This window comes from Seriola dumerili, unplaced genomic scaffold (assembly GCF_002260705.1).
Source record: "Seriola dumerili isolate Sdu_G_001 unplaced genomic scaffold, Sdu_1.0 BDQW01000109.1, whole genome shotgun sequence".
NCBI classification, from domain to species: Eukaryota; Metazoa; Chordata; class Actinopteri; order Carangiformes; family Carangidae; genus Seriola; species Seriola dumerili.
Window position 1 is genome coordinate 818,837 of NW_019174364.1, and position 21,244 is coordinate 840,080.

The 21,244-nt window shown below is 38.2% G+C and overlaps 2 protein-coding genes across 2 annotated transcripts; one reads left to right on the forward strand and one right to left on the reverse strand.

Moving 5' to 3' along the window:
• Positions 1-1,754: 1,754 nt before the first annotated feature.
• Positions 1,755-10,288, reverse strand: slc2a11 (solute carrier family 2 member 11). The gene is made up of 12 exons (XM_022746812.1): positions 10,120-10,288; positions 9,566-9,664; positions 8,419-8,579; positions 7,385-7,509; positions 7,057-7,186; positions 6,828-6,976; positions 6,390-6,577; positions 5,612-5,722; positions 5,154-5,255; positions 4,486-4,561; positions 3,636-3,763; positions 1,755-3,246 (listed from the first exon to the last, which is right to left on the reverse strand). The coding sequence occupies exons 1-12, from the start codon at positions 10,141-10,143 to the stop codon at positions 3,028-3,030; spliced, it is 1,512 nt and encodes a 503-aa protein (XP_022602533.1). The 5' UTR covers positions 10,144-10,288; the 3' UTR covers positions 1,755-3,027.
• A 2,598-nt stretch (positions 10,289-12,886) lies between these two features.
• Positions 12,887-19,404, forward strand: LOC111222913 (cell wall integrity and stress response component 1-like). Its single transcript, XM_022746821.1, has 7 exons — positions 12,887-13,195; positions 14,161-14,319; positions 14,535-14,717; positions 16,026-16,140; positions 16,558-16,707; positions 16,868-16,959; positions 17,703-19,404. Exons 1-7 carry the CDS (start codon positions 13,156-13,158, stop codon positions 17,708-17,710), a joined length of 747 nt encoding a protein of 248 aa, XP_022602542.1. The 5' UTR covers positions 12,887-13,155; the 3' UTR covers positions 17,711-19,404.
• The last annotated feature ends 1,840 nt before the right edge of the window (positions 19,405-21,244 follow it).

Sequence of the window (21,244 nt, forward strand, 5' to 3'; positions counted from 1 at the left end):
TGTTGTGAGATCAATATTGTCATGTTTTGACGTGAGTGATAAGGATGACCAATTGCTGTACTAGACTAAACCTGGTCCGTCTGGTTGATTTCTATGGTTGTCACAAGTGCAGCATTTCCTGCCAGTATATTCTGTCTACTGATTAGACATTATCTTAATCTGAAAGGGAGTTGAGTTCACATGGAGTTTGTACTGTACACCATTCATTATGGATAATCCTTTGTAAATGCAGTAGATGGACGCATCAAATATGCACTCTACTGATTTTACACATGACAATCCGTTGACTCATTAACAGAAGTACTACTCAGCCTGCAAAAACTTTTAGATAATTTCCTCAGCGGCCCTGGAAGAATTGTCTGAAGTCTAAGAAAATAACACTGATGATGTAAACAGTGATGTAATCAGGGTTGGCTCCGCTTAAGCGAGACAATTTTTAACAGGAAGCCTCTGACAAACTGGAGGTGTGAAGTTAGAAATGAATGTTTCAACAAATCCTCCAGACTGTGCGACCATATAGGTTGTTTAGCCCCCGAGTGTCTCCTTAAAGTAGTGCCTCTGCTACTTAGGGAGTGACTTTCATCATCATGTTTACAATAATACACAACGATAAACTGAATGAAAGACACAGTTGAGTTGCGTTACGGGAGTTGCAGGCTCTATCATTTTTGGAGATTAGCCATTGTCAGAGACTAAAAGTCAGGACCCGATGCAGAGATTTTCATCACCCTTTCTTTCATCTGTCTCTCAAAAGTAACTGAACTTTATAGAAGTGCATCCTAAAATGCTGGACTGTCCCTTTAAAATTATAGTTTGTTTAACAATTGTTTTTGCACAAGATCTGTAGATCTTTTGTCATTTCAAAATTGAAAAATGACAAACACTCACGAATACACTCACACACACACAGGCCCAAGATTCACACATTTCCATGGTTGCACCATTACACCAAATATAAATATTCTAATATTATATAAAATAATTATAATATATAATATAATATATAAAATATTATCCTGTGTATCATATTGCTAATTTCTTTAGGATTTTTCCAAAATTAAGCTTCACATGTCTGGAATCTTTGTGATCTTCCTTGTCCTGTCACTCTAACCCACATATTTCCACTCATAGTCTGATATGGGATATATTCAATTTATCCTAGAATGAGGAGAACTAGTTAAAAGAAAAGGTCACACTTAAAATATTCTCATCATATCTCATATGCTTATATGCTTATTGCATCACTTTATTGTATAATACTTATTCAATGGGAAATAACCTGAACTAAGACGCCCTGCTCTAATGGCTTCATGACATCAAATGAAACTGTTCTTGTAGTCTTCATGTCTTGTGCATCATTTTATACATGTTTCCTCAAAAATCTGTCTCACATTTGGTACATTTTGATTCTTTGTGATTCTCTGATGCATTTTGAGGTAAGAGGACTTACGTGTCACAGTTTTGATGTTTTAAACATGTTTTATTCTGTAAAGTGAAGCTAAAAAAACCAAACCCCAATAACACCACAATACCACTTCCTCCCTGAACTCAAAGCAAACACTGTGGTATAACCAATCTAAAATGACTGGTCCAATGAATTAAGTGTTTTTCTCAGTCATGTATGTCTTAGACATAATAAAAAGCTTCCTGGCTGTTTGTTATATCACACCGTGTGATGTTATTTCATTGTATTATATCTGAAAGGGAGATTTTGATGATATGCATGGAAAATTAAATCTGAAAAATGGTGTTAATGTAAGATACTTTATTTGCTTAGATTCAGATCATTAAAACAAACAATAATGACTTTCATAGTCAACATAAACATTTTCCATTCATGTACAAACAGTGGGTCACTAATTTCAGTCTTATTCAAAAGAATTAATGCTCAACATCATAGTACCAGTTTCCTGAACGAGGTATGCACAATGCTGCATGTACAGTTTGTATTTAATAAGGTGCAAGTGAACTTGACTGCATGTCTTTGTTTTCATATAAATACATTCTTATTGACAAGGTCCAGCATCGACCACACAGGAAAAAGCGCAGTACCCTGTAGAAAGGCCTGCGTGCAGCTTATTCTGACCTTTGACCTCCCAAACAGGAGACTAAAGCAAGGACTATTTATAAGTTTTGCCTTTGCTGAAAAGCCACCATCAGCATTAAACTGTTTACTTACCAGTCTTGCCAAGAGTTTCAGCCATCATTGTGTTTACAATACAAGAAGTTAGAATACTGAGGCAGGGCAGACTGGACTTTACAGTCACTCAGTATCAGAAAGTGACCAGACGGGCCGACCGGACCTAGGTGAGCTGGTTAGCAGGCTAACGTCAGTAGAAGAAAAGAAGTGATAGAAATAAAAGCAAAGCAAGAGGGTTGCATTCCACTGATGGAGACAGCTCTTAGTGAGAAAAGGAAAGAAATTTGATGCTGATTTCGAAACATGTCTTCTAGACTGGTAACTAAACAGCTGTTAATGCTAATATTAGCTATGATGCAATAGCGAATCTTACAAATAACTAATATAAACAAGAAAATATGTTACATATCTTAAGAAAATTCATTTCTGTTTATTTACTAAGGTCACTTTCATTCTACATTCATTCTGAAAACACCCTTATAAATAAATGTCAGATGTGTTTTCAGAGGTTTTTTCAGCCAAGGCAGGAACAAGTGTTCCTGCAGACCATCCAGTTATTTTTCAATTTATTGAATCACTTTCTATTTAGCAGCTGATTTCTTTTCTACCACAGAGTTGGCTGAATATACTGTAGTTTTAATTAGCTTTGTTTCATATTAATCAGTACACAGAGTAGCAGAAAATATAAGTGTACACACGTGAAGGTAATTCCTTTAAATGACCATAGAAAACACACTCCGGATAAAGGAGTTATAGTAGATCTAATATAAATGTGAACATTCCCCCGTTACTGTCAGACTGCACACGACTTCTCCCAGTTCAAGCAGGTCAGGTCAAAGTGAGACATACAGTAGATGCGACTGTACGTTTCAGGAGAAAACGTCTGTCTACAAGGCTGTGGAAAGACACACTTCACCCAGCTGATACTGAGCTTGAGTCTGCGATGGACACTTTTTGTCCTGGCCTTTGAAGTTGAGCTTGTGGAATTCACTTGTGATGACTGACAGAGACTTCCCCTTGGTCTCCGGCAGAAACAGGCCGACAAACAGCGCAGACAACATGCAGACCGCTCCGAAAGGCACGAAGCAGTACTCACTCAGCTCGCTCTGTGAGGGAAACGCAAAGGAACGCTGTCAGACTGACGTGAGTTATGATTTAAATCATGTGTAATTAAATGTCTAATTGTATGTCTCAGTGTAAGTCATTAACTTAAATTCCATATCTTAGAAACAAAATCAACAAAGATGAAGCGATGCACATCCTGTCAGACAGTCCTCATAACTTCCTCAGATTGAGACTCTGAAAACATTTCTAACAAGTATTTTATGTTGCTTTTTCCTGCCTGTTATCCTAATGAATCCAAAACATGCTCACTTTGTTTCAAAATGTGGGTATAATTTTTGGAACAAAACACTTCATACATAAATATGCTTGTTTATTGTTAGCACATGTTTGTTGGAAAATGGTGTGCGGATGGACGGACTGACGGACTGACCACCAGAAATGGGAAGATCATTCCAATGATGAAAAGGTTGAGCCACATCATGGAGCCAGCGATCATGTAGGCTGCAGGCCGAGCGGTCTGATTGAAGATCTCAGTGGGCAGAACGCCAGTCACTCCAGCTGAGAAAATAAATATAAAACATGTTGATAAGTGTTAGAAATATTACTGAACACCTGCTAACAACTTGAAGAATGAAATATGTCACACATTGTTTTGTAAACAGTAACATGACAGTACATACAGCACTAACCTAAATACTAAGTAGTAAGCTGCTTCATTTCTCATCCAAGCAATAATAATCAACATTATAAAAGCTATAAACGTGTGATTTTACACATTATTGTAATAAAATATCACAGTGCACAGTCACTTCACTTGTATTGAAAATGGCTGGAAAGCAGGCCATAATGATTCCTAGTAGTATTGAGGTATTGCTCTATGTTACCTGAAATGTGCACAGAGGAGCCAGTTTGAGTTTTTATGTAAATGGAAACAGCTGTTGTGATGGGCAGGGAACAGTTGCGTTTACAGCTCATTTAGATGCTAAATGACCTTCAGCGTCCAAGTTTCTGTTAGCTTGTGATATATTTGGCATTTAGTTATATTTAGAATTTAAATAGTTTACTGTAGCATTAGTACTTGGTGAGGAATGAGAAACAGTCATGATTGTGTTGATATAAGTCACCAAAATGCGAAGAATGGAATTAATTGTGTACATATTAAGTTCAAGATTAAACTGGTCACTCTTGACTGCGTTTATTTTCATTTCACGATTTATCTTGAGACATTTTTGTGAGTGAGTCTTTCTGGTGTAAAATCCTGATAACAATGTTACACTGACCTGGTCCCATGCCAAAGCTGAGAATGTATGTGAAGATGCAGGCCATGCTCAGGTATGGCATCCAGGATATATAATGCTGTTTGCATGTGGGGAGGAAATTAAAATATCCACAGTGAACAACTCACAAACAAAAAGAAAATAAACCAGATAAGACATTCTGCCACTTTTATATCTCATAGATTGGTGAAATTATCTTCCCTTCAGCTCTCTTCTGAGTCCATGAAGTATTTTGCCCCTAAACATCAACTAATGCCTGAATGTTGACTCAGGATGCCTCCTAGTGGACTGACTGACACTCGAATGAGTGAGATGACCAGCCAACATCACATTCCTTTATTCCTTTATACAGCAGCACTGTGTTTCCATGAACATGTGCAGTAAGCGAGAAACTAAAATGAAGTAGTGATAAAACTTGTTTTCTGATTTTTAGGCTTTCTTTTATTTGTGACTGTGAGCTTTTGTAATGTTTACCCAGTAGGCCTCATATTAGACAATTTTCAAAAACTGATCTCCATCCCCAACCAGACAGTGCCACCATATCTACTCAGTAATTACTAAATGCTCATCACAGACAACTCACATCAGACATCCCCAACGTTGATACATTTTCATTGTTAACTTGTATTCGGAAAAGTTAAGTGTATAGGTCATTTAAGTGTGTTTAATACCTCAAATGACAGAGCGATTGTGAAGACAACAGCCCAGACGGTCATGAGGATGAACCCTCCCATCAGCATGAACCTCCGACCTTTGCGCTCGATCAGCAGGTTCTGAAAAATATTAAAATATCTATATCAGGCCGTGTTTCTAGTCTTTATGCTGAGCTAAGTGAAGCATCTCCTGCCTGTAGCTTCATATTTACTATAGAGTCTTGGCAAGAAAGCGAATAAGGATGTTTTCCAAAATGTTGAACTATTCCTCTGACATAAAGTTCATCATATCATGTTAATGTAGCATCATATGCCAAAGTGTTCTATAGAGACAAAGAAATACATGGTGCACGGCGCTGATCTTACGCAGAAACTATGCCATCAGTCTGCTTTGAATCTTTCAGAAGAATGCAAACACCCGGCTCCCTTTGCCTCCAGCCAGTTACATAACGTGGGCTTTAATGATGGATACTTACACACATTATACAGGCAGTGAATTCACATGTTCCGGTGCCAATGGTGACATACTGGATTTTATTATCAGCTATTCCAGCCTCTTTAAACACATATGATGCATAGAAGTAAATCTGGAAGAAAAAGAACATAAGGAGACATGAGAGAACTGCAGAGCATCATCACAAGTATTTCAACTGTTGCTAAGCTGATTAAGCATTTTGTACACAGAGTAATTGTGTTAATACCCAGCCCCCTCTCTAAACCTGCCAAGCATGTGGTTAAAAGCCTTGAAACACGCGGGTATTTAGTCAGCGTTTTCTGATGAGAGGGCAACTTGATGCAGCTCTGAAAATCAGTCTAGATGTGTTATGAATGCTTATACATAGTAAAAATGTAAATATTAATAAACTACAGAGCCCTTTAGTCCTGTAGTTCATACTGCACATTTAAATCATTAAGCAGTCTGTACACATCATTTACTGTCTATTATAGCGAGGCATGATGCTCCATCACCAGTATGCATTATTAATATGACCTGCAGGAACGTAAAGAAATCCAGACGCGACGCAAGCCGCTGATGGATCATCTCAAATTTCTAATCAACTGTTGGATGTAGCAGGAGGAAACTGTGGCCAAAAGAACATCTGATACTGTTACTGTAGAGCAATATCAGTAACACCGATCCTCCTGGGTTACATACGATTAGTTTCAATAGAGAGACCCCTCAACAGCTTCAGAAACACAACATATACTGTAAAAAATCTCTCTGATCGTGACATTACTGCCTGTTCTTCTTACCGAGTCATTGCCACAGAGCTGCATGGCACTGCTGATGATCATGACGGAGATGAGCTGCCAGCGAACAGAGCGGTCAGTAAAGAGCTCCCAGGGTCGGCTGGGCCTCATGCCTTTGGTTTCAGCCTGTTCCTGCAGAATCTCATCGAGCTCGCTGCCCAGGACCTCACAGCCACGCAGACGTCTCAGAGCTGACCAGGACGAAAACCACAACTTTACAACCTGAGAACGTTTTGTTCTGTTGTAACATATTATTTCATACGTTTTTCAAATATATAAGAAATATTTCATATAACATAATTTCATGCGCTAGTTTGATGGTGGTGGAAGAAAGATAAAACGTACATTATTTCTCTCTGAGATGTTGAGGAGTGGATAAAATGGAAATACTCAAGTAAAGTACAAGTACATTAAAAGTGGTCGACATATCACAGTACCTACCGTTAATACAAGCCTCTTTGTCCCCCCTGTCAATGAGCAGGTATCTGGGGCTTTCTGGGAACCACGGCAGGGTCAGCAGCTGAATGACGCCAGGAATGGCATTACTGGCAAGAAGGTACTGCCAACACGGTTCACTGCCCAAAATCTCTCTATAAATAAAAGAACCAGAGTCTTACTGTAGATATCTTTGAAACCTACGGCACACATTTTTATTTCATACGGCTCATACCTGAGTCCGACCACTTGTCCTAACACTACACCAAATGCTGTGAAAACAGCTGACGACAATGAGATAGCCCCCCGTAAGTGCTTTGGCGCACTCTCTCCAAAGTACATGGGTTGCACATTCATGCTGATTCCTGCAAAACAAACAGTGGTTTTACCTTTTATGTTTCCATGTCTCTATTGTTGCTTAAATGTCTCAGTTTAGTTCAGTTCTATTCAGTCTGCTGAAGGCAGGATCAATATATAATTTAAGGAGGAAATCAGAGTTTAATGTTTAATTTAGTGTCAGAGGGAAAACACATGAAGTATATCTACTGACATAACAAACATACCAGCATTTATTCCAACAAGGACCCGTGAGATAATGATCATTTCAAAAGACTTGGCAGCTCTGCTCGTCAAAGCTAAGAGTGAACCACTCATGAGGAAAATGTTGTTCAACAGCAGACATTTCTTCCTTTTGAAGGGGAAATAGAACAAAATTAATAGATTGCCAAAAACTTTTAGTGATCAATAAAGTTTAAAGAAATACAGAGTGAACATCCTCATGTCGGGCCATGAGCTCCATTGTTCTCCAACAACTATTAAAAACACCAATAGAAGTCACCGTGTCCCACACACACAGTCCTGCTGCCATTATACTCACTAGAGCAACAACTGTGTATTGATCCACCACTGAAAATAGCTCCAGCAAATGCACTATTTTATTCCTGTCAGAGTAACTTTAGCTAAAAACTGCAGTGCCCAGCTGTTTCAGGAAATGACTTAGCCTTTTTAAATAAATGAAACATTGTATTTGTGACCTGTTTTTAAAGATTTACATCTTCATTAGGTACCAGTGGACCAAACACAGTGTAAAGGAAGTCAGAAAGTCCTGAGAGATGAACAAACAAATAATTGGTTTTAGTCTTTTTTGGGGGGATTTGTTGACAATAAGAAAAAAGTAGAACAAAAACAGAATGATCCTTTAAAAACAGTGTTCTAGCATTGTTTTCTGCATATGTGTGAGTTCCACCTGCCAGTCTTATTTGTTGAAATTGCCATTTTTGTTATCTTAGTTAAGTAAAAACTGATATATGTTAAATAAAACTCATTTGTTTTAGTTACATCCATGTGTCTTCCCTTATTTGCTTTGTTCTGAGAGCCGGGCCAGAACAGTAAATGATCAAAAACTCAATTCACTAAAAGGTCAGGTGGGTGTATACAATGTAAATGAACAATCTATATATTCATTTATACATGTGTGCATCAATGAGTTGATCATTGCCTCTCTACATGCTGCAATGAAAATCTCGATTTCTAACCTTCTGCACTTGTGCATTCTTATATTTACATACATGCAGCATGACGCAGCGTCTTATATTACCTTCCGAAGCGTATGGTCATAGGTCCTGCAATAAGAGCCCCGGCAAAGCCCCCTAATGAGAAGATGGAGACAATGATTGTCCAGACCAGCGTCACCTGGTAGTCCTCCAACTGGATGTCCCAGCGCTCGAGGAATGTCTCATTGATGAAGGTTTGAATGAACTGTGAGAAAGGACAAGACAGTTTGCTGTTAAACTCTCACTGAGGTCACTAAATGTGCACTCACAGCCAAACAGAGCAGCAATTGAAATTGACAATGATTACCTCTGCTAGAGGAGTTTTTTATTACTTTCTTAGTCTGTTTACATCTTGGTGGTGACGCACACTGTGATCTCTACCGTTTGGTGATTTTAATATAATGATTTATTGATAAATTTATTCTATTAATGGAAAGAGAGGCTTGATCTGCAGCATTAACAAATCATTTTCACTATTATTCTGAATGATCAGAATAAAATATCTGCTTCTTTTGGCAAGGTGCAGGATTGTATGTTGTTGGTGGAAGTTTGTGCTCTTTATTTGTCAGTGAAGCTGCTGTTGGTTTCATTAAACACTGAGAAAAGATCCTGCATCCAGAATAAGTTTCCACAGCACAATCAAACTGGATATGTTACAGTGAGAATGACTAATCACTGACACAAGTAGCCTAATTCTTGTTTGTGCCAAAACTGTGACCCAAATATGAAATAATACTGATGCTGGTCTGTGCAGCTCGTGCAGGGAACACAAAACACATATATAGAGATATAGACACATATGGTATTCATTTACCACAATGCCAGTCTTAGTGTACGCTCAGCTGGCAGTTTATTAGGTACGCCGACAAATAACTTTTCAACTCTAATACAACTGTATGATCATTTTTTGAGGATGTAGTTTGTGGTGCCATTGAACTGTATTACATTATGCAAAGGGATGTTTCTGTTATTGATCCTGCCTTCATTAATATAAATCGAGTGGACCAAATAATAGAAACACTTGTCAGCATAACACAGTCCAATTCAAATGCACCACAAACTACATCCTCCAAAATGATCATACATTTGAATCAACACTTCTCTAAAACAATATTAATAAAACCCGAACATTATACCCTTCATGAAGATGGAGGATTTAATGGGATTTAATTAGAAACATAAAAAACCTACAATTGTTGGGGCATTCATTATGGCGAGGTTGTAGCCATACTGAAGAGTTCCTCCAATGGCTGCAGAAGCAACCATTAGCACCAGTATCAGAGAGCTGCCCTGTTGATGCAAATACACAGACAGGCATGTACTTTACATTACATCATATACAAAAACATCTGATTAAGAACTTGTTCATTTGCTTATGTACTGTAAAATCATAAATATTGTTTCTTGTTTCTTTGTTTACTGTAAATCTATTGTCTGTTTCAAATGAGACAGTTGCACCTGCAATACATGACAACATGACACACTAAACATTGCCTATTTGGTCTGCATATTTTGTCGTTGGGCATAGGTCTTCAAAGCTGCTTTGTTGCTAAGATCACGTGTAAAATCACATTAAAAAACAAAAGATCTTCAAATGGCAGTGTAACTTATAGGAACTACACAGTCACCAGATTCAGATTTTCTTCAAGAATTTCCTGCATGATGCTACCCGAGTCAACAAATCAAACAAGGGAATTCAACTCTACGATAGATTACTTATTGAAAGGTTTAATCATCTAATTTACCTTCTGAGCACCCGAGTGCGACATTGTTAATCGAATTGTGGTGGTAAAAAGGTAAAAAAAGTGACTTGATGAAGTCCGACAGCAGAGAGCCTCACAGGCCAGCCCACCTCCGGACGATCCGCAACAGCACAAGTTCGAACACGCGCCTGCAGCGTGCGTGAGAAGCAGTTAGGCCTTTTATGATTGGCTGCAGTTGCGCAATCAGCAGGTTACGCACAAGTGGTCAAATATTGAGCTGATGTCTTACCAGGACTCCTGCCACAACAATGATTTAACGAGGGAGAAACTGCTCTGCGCTACACTGGAGGTAAGAGTGTGATAAAAACCAATGACACGTACTGTTTTCAGTAAGTAATTAAGAACAACAACGCATGCGCAGTCAGGTTAGTGAGGTTTTCCATCTATTACAGAGGGAGTAAATGTTCAGGTAGGCAGGTGGGCGCTGACACGTGGGATTTCACTTCATAAATAACTAAATGAAGGAAATCTTAAACATGAATAAATCAGCTGCACACTGCTCTTGTGGTTCAGGTTTATTTTCATGAAATACAACTGTTATCTTCTAGATCTCAATCAGTGTGTATTTCATGAAAATAACAATGAAGTGCGTCGTTTAAGCACCTTTATCTCTCATGTGAGATATTCAAATTCATATATGCCAATGTTCATTTTTCATTTTTATGTTTTAGTCCAACAGACAGTTTTTAAATAAATAAATGCATTAAAAAATACTGTTCTTTAAGTACAGGCACCACTGGCATATCACATACCCTAACAACAAGCATCCACTATGCATTATGTATGTACCAAGCAGTACTACTCCTACGCTGGAGTAATACTACCTGGCCCCAAGATGTCTGTCCGTCTATTTCCATCAACAGGGCGGCTCTCTGATACTGGTGCTAATGGTTGCTTCCGCAGCCACTGGAGGAACTCTTCAGTACGGCTACAATCTCGTCATAATGAATGCCCCTACAGCTGTAGGTTTTGGAGTTTCTAATTCAGTTTGTCATACTGTGTACAGTGTGTTTGTGTGCATGTGACATCAGTTTATAGTAATGTGTTTAAATATGACTTAATTTAGGAAAATGCACCATGTATGCACATCATAAACTAGAACAGTTAAGATGTTAAGTCTGGGCTAATAGACAATAATGCAGGACCTGCTTTTGTTGATATTGTACTAAAATTGTGCAGATTCCTCAACATATTTGCGGTTAATCAAATGATCAAAGCCGAGTGGAATGCAGTGAATCTGAAGCTTTAGGGGCCTGCTTCACCTCCAGTCTTGCATCTACTCAAGGTCAACACCATTTTCTTTTAATAATTTTTGTATTTGTTGTTATTTGTTGTTGTTATTACTATAATTATTAAGCTTCATGGAAACGTGTTCTTAGCAAAGTAACTGTTCTTGTCCAGCAGATGGTGCTGGTTTGAAATGTTGCAGGCTGCTACAACATGTGAATCTGTTCTTTTATTTCCACTTCTGGTCACAGTGTGAAACAGATCAGTGACCAGAAGTATAAAAGTTTGATGGTGAAATAAAGGAATTGGTGTATGATTACATATATTATTAAAGAGGGTGCATCATTATTAAAAGGATCAAAAAGAAGTTTCTGTTGCATTTTGAGCTTCAGATGACTGTGAAATGATTTCAGTCACATCCACCCTCACACTTTTTTTTTCATTTTTACAGAAAAATAACAACAAATTACTGTCATCTGAGTGTTTAAAAGGAAATGAAGTAAATAACTGTTTAATCTGAATATATACCAAGAGGGGATATTTTCCTCTCTTAAATCAGTGGAGCGACAGATAAGAGACACATTTTGGATTATTGGGATGAAAATGATTTTCAACTACTGCTGAAAGGAAGTGTAAAGGAAACACAGAGTGCACAGTTTCCCAGTCAGTTTGGGGACGGCTTGATTGTATCCGAAACACTTCACTGCTACACTTTCCAGGAAAGTTTGGCAGCTTTTCTGAACCTGATACGGGGCACAGTGGCAGTGAGTGGCACTGAGATGGTCCTTTGGAGCTCATGAATATCCACACCAAATTCCATGGGAATCTGGCCAACTTTTGTCAAGATATCTCATTCTGGACCAAACAGTTTGACAGATGAATGAACAGACGGACCAGAAAAGCTTTTCTTAGGCCGGACTGCTTTAAAGCAAAACAAACAAACAAGAAAAAATCTTTAAAAAAGAACTTTTGTTAATTTTAGAACCCAGTGAATCTGATAAATCTGTTTTCAGGAGAAGACATTAACTCAGTTTTATTCATATAGGCTCAAAATTAGAAATCACAATCTTTACAACATAAAAATACTAACATGTCAAATAAAGGCTAAATGAAAAAAAGTAAAACAAAAAGTGTAATTTAATTTCCATGAAATGAAACTTTATCTTAAAATATTTATTTATTTAAAATACTTTTTTTTCTAGATGTTTCATAGACTCTTATGTACGCTCCTGTACATTTTACATGTCATTTTAATTTAAATATATATTATTGATAATAATTCACTTGTCCAGCAAATGGCTAAAAAAAAAAAAAAGGATCATGGAGCAGGACACACACTTTGTTTAGGATTAAATCAAATGCATGAGTGAAGAAAGAAAAGAAAAAAGAAGAAGTGTCATATTGAGGTCATAATGAGACGATGCCTCCTTCTCCCCCTCCCTCTATGCCTCTAATTGGTCAGCCTCTGACAGGATTACACGAGTTTCCTCAATTGAACACAGTGAAGTTAGACGCTCGCTCATCCTGCAGGAGAAGAGGAAAGAAGAAAGAAAACACGAGTAAAGTCACTTTTTTTTGTACCACAGCATCTCAACTATCAGTTGATCACACATTTGTCTACAGACCTGCTGTGTGATTGAATGCATTTCTCTGTGCTGATGGTCGCTGCTGCTCGCTGCCGCTCGCCCTGGAGTCTGCAACACTTATGACTAATGTGGTTTCTTAACACACGCCCGCAATTCACTGAAGCTGCTCTTCAGGTTTCTACAGTTTAGACTTCAAATCGTCAGGATGACGCGGATTTTCTGGGATACAATTTTTCTTATAAGCGGTGAGTATCCCATTGCAGGGAAAATGAGTAAATCTGATCTTGACTTGTCAGTTTAGGTTTAGATGAATGTAGAAATTAAAGATTAAAGTTAATACAGTTGGATGTGAGATGACACCCCTCAGTACTGTTCACTGATGATTAGATATTATTTAATATTAATTCAATAAATTACAGTACGACTTGCTATGGGTCACTACAATACTCCTACTTCTCTGTGCTACTCTGTATTGATTTTATGGTTGCATTATCCTTAGTGAGCTTAATGTTTTTTTCCCTCTATGGTGGAAACAGTATGCCTTTAGTAAGTTACTCAATGAATTTATATAAAGTGGGTGTATTATTTTGATGGATTTGTGTGCTATATGTTTTTATGGTGGTAAAATAGGGTACACATGACTATATTTCTCAATTCCTTTTGGCTTCAATTAACCTTTTTGCCTCACACTCCTCTGGCTGTGTTTTTCAGATGGATCAGTATCTAGTTGAGATTGCGTGTCTTCACAGGACCTTGTGTATTTATAGAGCCTTTGGTTTCATCCTTTTAGTGGATGCTTGACCCTGTTACTATTGTTGGGTACCAGTTACTCAATGAAGCATCGATATTACATTGAAGACCAGGTCACATGATCATAGCAGCACAGCAGCAGATCTGCTGGGTCTAACCATCAGGTTGTTCATCTTATAGTAGGATATGTGACACCTGGTGTCACATATTCTAATGTGGCATATCCTGGTGTCTTGGGGTGGGGGTGGGGGTGTGGGCGGGGGAATCACAATACAGTAATATATATTTTTTATATTCCTATAGGTACTTTTAGTATGTCTGTGGTACTCAATGGTGAGTTTACAGTGAACTTTTTGGTATTTCTGTTATTATATTCCTGCAGGGATTTTTTGTTCTTCCTATAATTTTTCACAACAGGACTGTGTCATATTCTAACAGATGTTTGTTTTCCTCTCTGCAGGTTCCCTCTTTACATTTGGAGCAGGGCCGAGCAATTCAACAATTATTGAAGCTCGTATTTCCATTGATACAAACTCCACGGCTGCTCCAAATACCTCCACAAGCAGCTCTGCAACAACCAGCAGCGCGACGACTACAACTGACATCCCTACGGTTAAAAGTAAGTCTGAGTACAGTCATATTAAGATGGTGAAGATGTAGGGAACAGTTCAAGCTCATTGTCCAGCCAAATGTCTTCTGTCTCTGTAGTGCTCCTTCCACAGTAGGAGCTCTTTATCTGATATTATACTACTGTAGGGATTTGTAGTTATTCCTATGATTCTACACATCAGACTGTATGATGTGTTAACAGCTGTTTTATTTTCCTCTGTGCAGATTCCCTCTTTACATTTGAAACAGGGCAGACCAATTCAACAATTATTGACGCTGGCATTTCCATCGCTACAAATTCATCTGCAGCTCCAAACACCTCGACAAGCAGCTCTGCAACAGTCAGCAGCAGAAGTACCACTACCACAACTATTGCAACTACTACCACTAGCATACCCCCAGTTAAAAGTAAGTTTTAGTATAGTTGTGCCAAGATGCAGGGAAGAGTTCAAGGTCATTGTCACTGCATTTCAGATGAAATGTGCCAATTGTCCTCATTGCAGCCCTTGATACACTCTCACTGCAGCGTTGCTTCCACAGCAGGAGTTCTCAACACTGTAAAGCTTCCCACTGAGCTGCAGTGCATCAACATTATGCAGACAGTGTGGCGCGCACTGATAATTGATCCTCTTAGCGTGAGTGAGGGCAGCAGTTGTGGTAAATTAAAGATTATGAGCAGTATATTCAGCAGTTTCACAAAAGCTGCACCTACAGTATTAGGTTATTATGTGAAAAGCACCTTACTCGCCCTAAAGGCTGGTTTCTGTCTCAATGTTCTCATTCCACTGCCAAAATCACATGGAATGAGAGAGGGGTTGGTAGGCAGATGCCTCAGGGACAACAGAGGGCTTTCACAGAGTCTGAAAGAAGGAGACAATACATGTAGGCTGCAATCCAAAAGCCCATTTACCTTTGGAATGGAGTGTGTGACGAAGGCTGTTGTGCAGCTATCTGTCTGGATGTTCATGCTCTTCCCACCCTGAATGCCACACTGTGGCATCTGTTTCGGCTGCTTGTGGAACACTGACGTCTGTTTGAGTCAGTTATGTAGGAATTTGTCTGACTGTACAGCTTGTGTGTTTAAAAAAAAAAAAAAACAAACAAATGTCCCAGTTTGTCTGGTTGGTTCATTGAATCTGATATTTTTGGTCTGCTATTTTGTTTGTTAGAGTGAAAACTAATATAGTTGCTTAAAAAAAAAAAAGTAAGCTACAATAAAGGCCTTAAATTCTGCTAAAGAAGAAGGGTTCCTGCAGGGATGTGCGCTCTCCTGAGTCCTAATGTAGGTTGATGGACAGAGGTTTTTGTTTGTCGTCTCTCACCGGGAGTTTTCTTCGACTTTTCTTGACTCTAATTGCCCCTCCCAGGTACAATGAGAGATGTAAGCCATCACACATCCACACGCAACTGCGAACAAAAGGCTTCATTCTACCGTTGGTGGCGTGGGTGTCAGCTTTAGGATTTAGAACATGTTGTTGTTTCAGGTCTCTGCGAGATTAAGGCTATTTTTAGATTTATGATATTCACCTGTGTCATGTTCTGTACGCTGACTAAGGGCAGTTGAATTAAATTTAATTCTGTAATTCACAAATGTAATTCTGCACTGGTTTCAAGGGGTGTGAGAAAAAGCAGAAACACGGTCCTAAACTTTCAAACTTTTCTTACATAAATGTCTCTCTGACAATGTCAACGATGTCTCGTGGTACATCTTCACAGAGTTCGTGGCTGCAGCTGTTCGGTCTCATTTCGACGACTGTCCAGACTCCCACCGCCATTTCTGCTTCCACGGCACCTGCCGCTTCCTGATATTAGAGGAGACGCCTGCATGTGTGTAAGTCCACACTTCTCTCAATATTAAATTCTGTCCTTTGTACATTCATTGTTCAGTTTTCTCTCTGAATCTGATGTTCATTAGGAATGGAAGCATAAACTTTAAAATCACCTAATATAGCTGAAAATGTAAAATGTACTGACTGTTTTCATATCATAAGTACTTTATTTTCCACTGGACTGCACATACCTGTGGGTCTTTTTATTTTTAAAATCTACAGGAAAAATGTGCTCTTAGATTGTAGCAGTTTTAGCATTTCTCAGGTGCATGACATCAACATGATTATACACAGATTAGTTATCAACATCTGGAGGTATTGGTATTCACCTGTTGGCCAAAAACACTTTGATTTGAGCTACATATTAAACTCATTGGCCACAGTTTTTATTATTATACTAATTTGACTCCATATTTCAGGTGTCATCCAGGCTTCGTCGGGATGAGGTGTGAGCATGCAGACCTGCTCGCTGTAGTAGCAACTAATCACAGACAACAGACCGTTGCCACAGTGCTGGTGTTGTGTGTTATTGGGTGTGTTCTGATCATGGTGTTGTGCACACTTTTACAGTAAGTAATAAGCACATTTTGTTATATTTTCTTCTTATATCAAACTGTGTCTAGGATAACAGACATAGCAATATGAGGCCGGTACATTTTTCATGGAAGGAATCAAGTGATGAACTTGATGCCAGAATGTTTTTCAGTACTCAAGTCTTTTCTTATTTAGTTGCTGGTGGAGGCAGGACTGTCGCAGGCGGAGTCACGCACATCACTACGTCCCGGAGAAGCACATAGCATCTTGCTATCCATCTGAGAGCGGTACCTTTCTTTCTTTCTTTATTTTTTGTGCATTTCTAAGGTTATGTTTGTTTTTATCTACCAGCTCCTGGTGATGCAAATAACCAATAAATGAAATTTAGGCCTAACAGTTGATAGCAGTGAAGAATTGCATGAATGTGGATAGTCCAGTGCATGCTGTATACACATGTATGGGTAGAATAAAGAGCTCTACATTTCAGCTAAAAAAATCAACAATGTGTCTGTTTCTCAATACTTTCCAACTTTCCAACTCTGTCTGTGGTGCCAAGCTGTTTGTTCTTAATATAAGTGTTAAGAGGTCATAAGTATGTAGTTTAAATTTCAACAAAAATACTTCCCTGCGGGACACCTGTAGTTACTCAAGCAGTAGTAAACAGGAGTTTATTTGTAGGGGACTACTTGCAGCAGTGGATTAATACACATTTGGCACACTAGGGAGTATTTATGGCAGCATGACGTATGTTGGATCTACTTAAAATAAACTACAGTGGTTGCCATTGTAGTTTATTCATGTTAAGGTTGAACATTTTCTTAATAGTTTTTGGACAACAGTTGAGCTCTATAGCACAGATAAATAAGCGCTATCAGCCAATACTTGTTAGTAGGTTTAGACCATTCTTTTTTGGGGGTTCTTTTATGGGATTTTTTGTCAATAAGAAAAACCTATAATGTGCCCAACCCTATTCTTAAGCTCTTGCAGTCATTACAGGAAAGAACTTACCTGCTCATTATTTCCCTTTCAGTGGTTTGAGAAGACGTCTTGATGGAACACGAGCTGTTTGCATCATGGCGTGTTTAATTTTCCTCATCTGTCTGGTCCGCAAACCCTCAGGATTGCATCCAAAGTGGTATTCACATGTTCTGCTCAAGCAGACCTGGCCAGAGGCGAAGAAGCATTATCCGCAGTGTGGGGTGAGGTAGGCCTGCTTGATGTGGGTGGTTAAATGTTCCATGACATTTTTTTTTTACATTGACTGGGAATTTTGGACTGCAGCAACCTAGGAACGTGTTTTCTTCACTGTTTGATTCTGTGGAAACGCACGCAGAACTGCAACAGTCTGTCTGAAGCTCTGAAGCTGCTGCCAAATCCTACATAGGGAGAACTCCGTGTGTCCTGATTACTGCTTATGGCTGGCCTAGAGGACATGTGAACTGATCTACGAGGCCATTAATCATCCTTCGCAGATGTTGAGTAGGAAAGGTGTTTATTTTGGGCTGCGGGACAACAATAATTCATTGACTTAAGTCAGAAGACCCCAATTCCTATTTTTGTCTTTTAATATCTTCGCACACTTTTCATCAGAACTCTACAAGCACAGAGGACGTTTTAAAGAAATTACGGTGGGGAAACTGATGCTTTAAAAACATTTTAGTGTTTGTTTTTAAAGAAGGAACTCACTTCACCTGACAGGAGTAGGAATTGTAACTGGACTGACTGCTAATGGATTAAAAACCCTGGACATACATGGACTTCCATCATTAATTATGCACAAAGGTTGCAACTGAAAATTGTTTCAATATGGTTTTCGTATGCATTGGAGGAAAAAAAAAAATCATTCAGGTGTTATTTCAAATGATTTGATGACTCCAGTATTGCTACTGAAGCGAAAATATCTGTCAGTTTTATTTTTTATTCCTGAGCTGTACTTGAACATGTTCATGCATCAGAGGTTTTTGATTTGCAAGCTATAACTGTATTGACACATGCACATCCTGGGTGGCCACATTGTTTTTATGGTACTATGGTAGAATTGCACTTTTCTGCAAGCTTGCTCACTGTTCATAAAAAAACAAAACCCTGCACTTACTGTACGTTGTAGTCACTTGAAAAAGCGTCCACATAATGAGAGATGCCAAATACACGTGTTTCCACCTTTGCCTCAATGAGCACTGACGGGAAGAGGCCCATGGTTTGTACACATCCTCTTAAGCATGCATGCACTTAAATCACGGCTTGTATTTTTAAAGAAGCAACACAAAATACTTGTTTATTTCAAGTGTGTTATAGCATTGCCTCTGCTTTGAATTCAAAAACTTTTAAAGTGAGAAAAACCTCTGAAGTTTAAAAACAAACATATTTAAGATTTTCTGAAGAAAATTGAATTATAATTGGTGAAGGAATTAAAAAAATAATTATTACAAACTGACATGGATATAAAGTGTGTACATGCTTTGTGTTATAAGACAAAGGAAGAAAAAAGTTCCACTATAAAATGAATGTGATGGTATTTATATGCCAAAAGACTGTGAGGGGATGATATGCTTGTCTTTGTTTACAGTATCTGATATTTACATTCATAATATGTGTTAATGTTTATTACAGCATTGATGTGTAAATATCAAAAACACACAGAAATATTCTGTGTATATATGTATATGTATAGTGTCAATACAAAATCATCTGAAAAGGGGATCCCAATGTTGATTAACCCTTTACTCTGTCAGATTTATGTTGTCACAATTGGAAAACCTCCATTATCTGCATTTGTTTTCCAATGAAGAATTAAAAATGCAAGTATGTGTTGGTGTCACTGTATTTTTTATTTATGCACTTATTAATTATTTCTCCATCTCTCTTGAGTCTGTTTTTTGATTCATCGCGTGACCCTCTTTTCACTTCTGAAGCTCTTTCCTTTTTTCTCTTTCTTCAAATACCCTGATTTTCTGACACTCAGCTCTTCTATTTTTCCTCTTCAAGACGGAAATGCCAACATGAAACCCTGAACCTCAGGCACAATTGAACAAAGAGCCCAACTCTTGAGTGCTTTTATAGCTGAAGGAAATATTTCAGTCCTCTTCTATATTGCCATTAAGTCTTATTTATTTATTTGTCATTTAGAGTTCACAGAATTTATACCTATTCATGTTAAAATATTAGTTCACTGTAATAAGACTGTGTCACAAACATCCTGTTTGTTTTATTATTTCCATTATATGTCATTGGTTTGACGTCTTCCCTCATATCGCTGGATCTCCTCTGCTCTTTCCTTTCGCTCTCTGCATGAGGAGCTTCGTTTTTTTGTTTTGCAATCCCATTATGTCTGCAATTGGATTTCAGTGGAGCCCTTTAGAGCCGTCTGGCTGAGCTACTAAACCAGCTTTGAATTAAGCAGCTCTTGTGGGCGCTTCCCTAAAGATACACAATACCCTTTAACATACAAAGCATTGCAAGAGGAACCAAATGAAAGCAAGTGAAAACAAGGCAAAGGAAAGGGAAATCAAGATTTATTCAAAACTGAGTGTTGATTCACATTTTTTTTTCAAGTGGAAGGCAGTTTTATGAACATCAGGAAAGTCTCTTGAATTCTTTACATCTGATTTGGACAAGTGTCAATCCCTATTCCACATAAGAGGCTGGGGCTCTGCTTTGAATTGCAATGCCATTCTGTTTTGTTTTTTTTGTCTCCGCTTCCTCCTCTGGTCCTTTTGATACTCAGCCCAACATTCTCATTATCTGCCTCTGACCAGATGGTTTGAAATAAGAGTATTTACAAAGGTATTAGGGTTAAGCAACCCTGCCATGTTCTCCTAACTGCTAAGCACTGAAACAAATCATTAGGAATGATGAAAGCTCTGTACCTTCAGTTAAAAGGTCACGTCACCCAATTCACCTAAAAAGGAATGTAATTTGCACTGGTAGCTGCTCCTAAGAGTGTAAGGGCATGGATGTAAGGTAATTATATTTCAGTTTATTTTTATAAATAGAGTTTGGCACCCATTCTGTCTCCATGCTTCCCTGTTCTCCTGGGTAAAGTTATTATATTATTATTTGTCAGTGTTACCTTTAAACGCTAATGGTGACAATCTCTAATCTTTGGTTTAAAATATTAGTATTTATACTTTACAAATAAAAGAAAATCATACAAAGCCACAAAATAACTTAAAACATTCTGTGGCGACCAAAACGATTTAGTGGATTAGAGTTACCACTAGAAAACATCAGAAAATAGTGAAAAAAGGTCATTCCAGTTTCACAGATTCCAAGGTGACATTTTCAGTGTTTTGTTTTGTTTGAGCTACAGTGCAAAAGATATGCCATCACTTGAATAATCATTGCAGCTCTACTCCCTCTAGAATGCTGCATGCAATGTTTGGTTAAGTTTCAATTTGTGGTCAAGTAAACTCAGTGCTCTGTGTTGAAAAAACTAAATGACCTCCCCACATATCTATCTCTATGTCCTGTCACTCATCGGGCAGTATGTACGCTGATAACAATACATCTGTGACGAGCTAATACCAGCCATGTTAATTTATCAGTTGGACTCTTGTTATCATGAAGGTTTCC

Bases quoted from the DNA above. Each gene is read 5' to 3' on its own strand.
- slc2a11 (XM_022746812.1), bottom strand. From the start codon at position 10,143: ATGTCGCACTCGGGTGCTCAGAAG. The intron at 6,977-7,056 runs GTATGAGCCGTA...TTTTATTTATAG, and splicing joins GGACAAGTGGTCGGACTCAG to AGAGATTTTGGGCAGTGAAC. The intron at 4,562-5,153 runs GTATTAAACACA...ACATGCAAACAG, and splicing joins CAATCGCTCTGTCATTTGAG to CATTATATATCCTGGATGCC.
- LOC111222913 (XM_022746821.1), top strand. From the start codon at position 13,156: ATGACGCGGATTTTCTGGGATACAATTTTTCTTATAAGCG. The intron at 13,196-14,160 runs GTGAGTATCCCA...TCCTCTCTGCAG, and splicing joins TACAATTTTTCTTATAAGCG to GTTCCCTCTTTACATTTGGA. The intron at 16,708-16,867 runs GTAAGTAATAAG...TTTCTTATTTAG, and splicing joins GTGTTGTGCACACTTTTACA to TTGCTGGTGGAGGCAGGACT.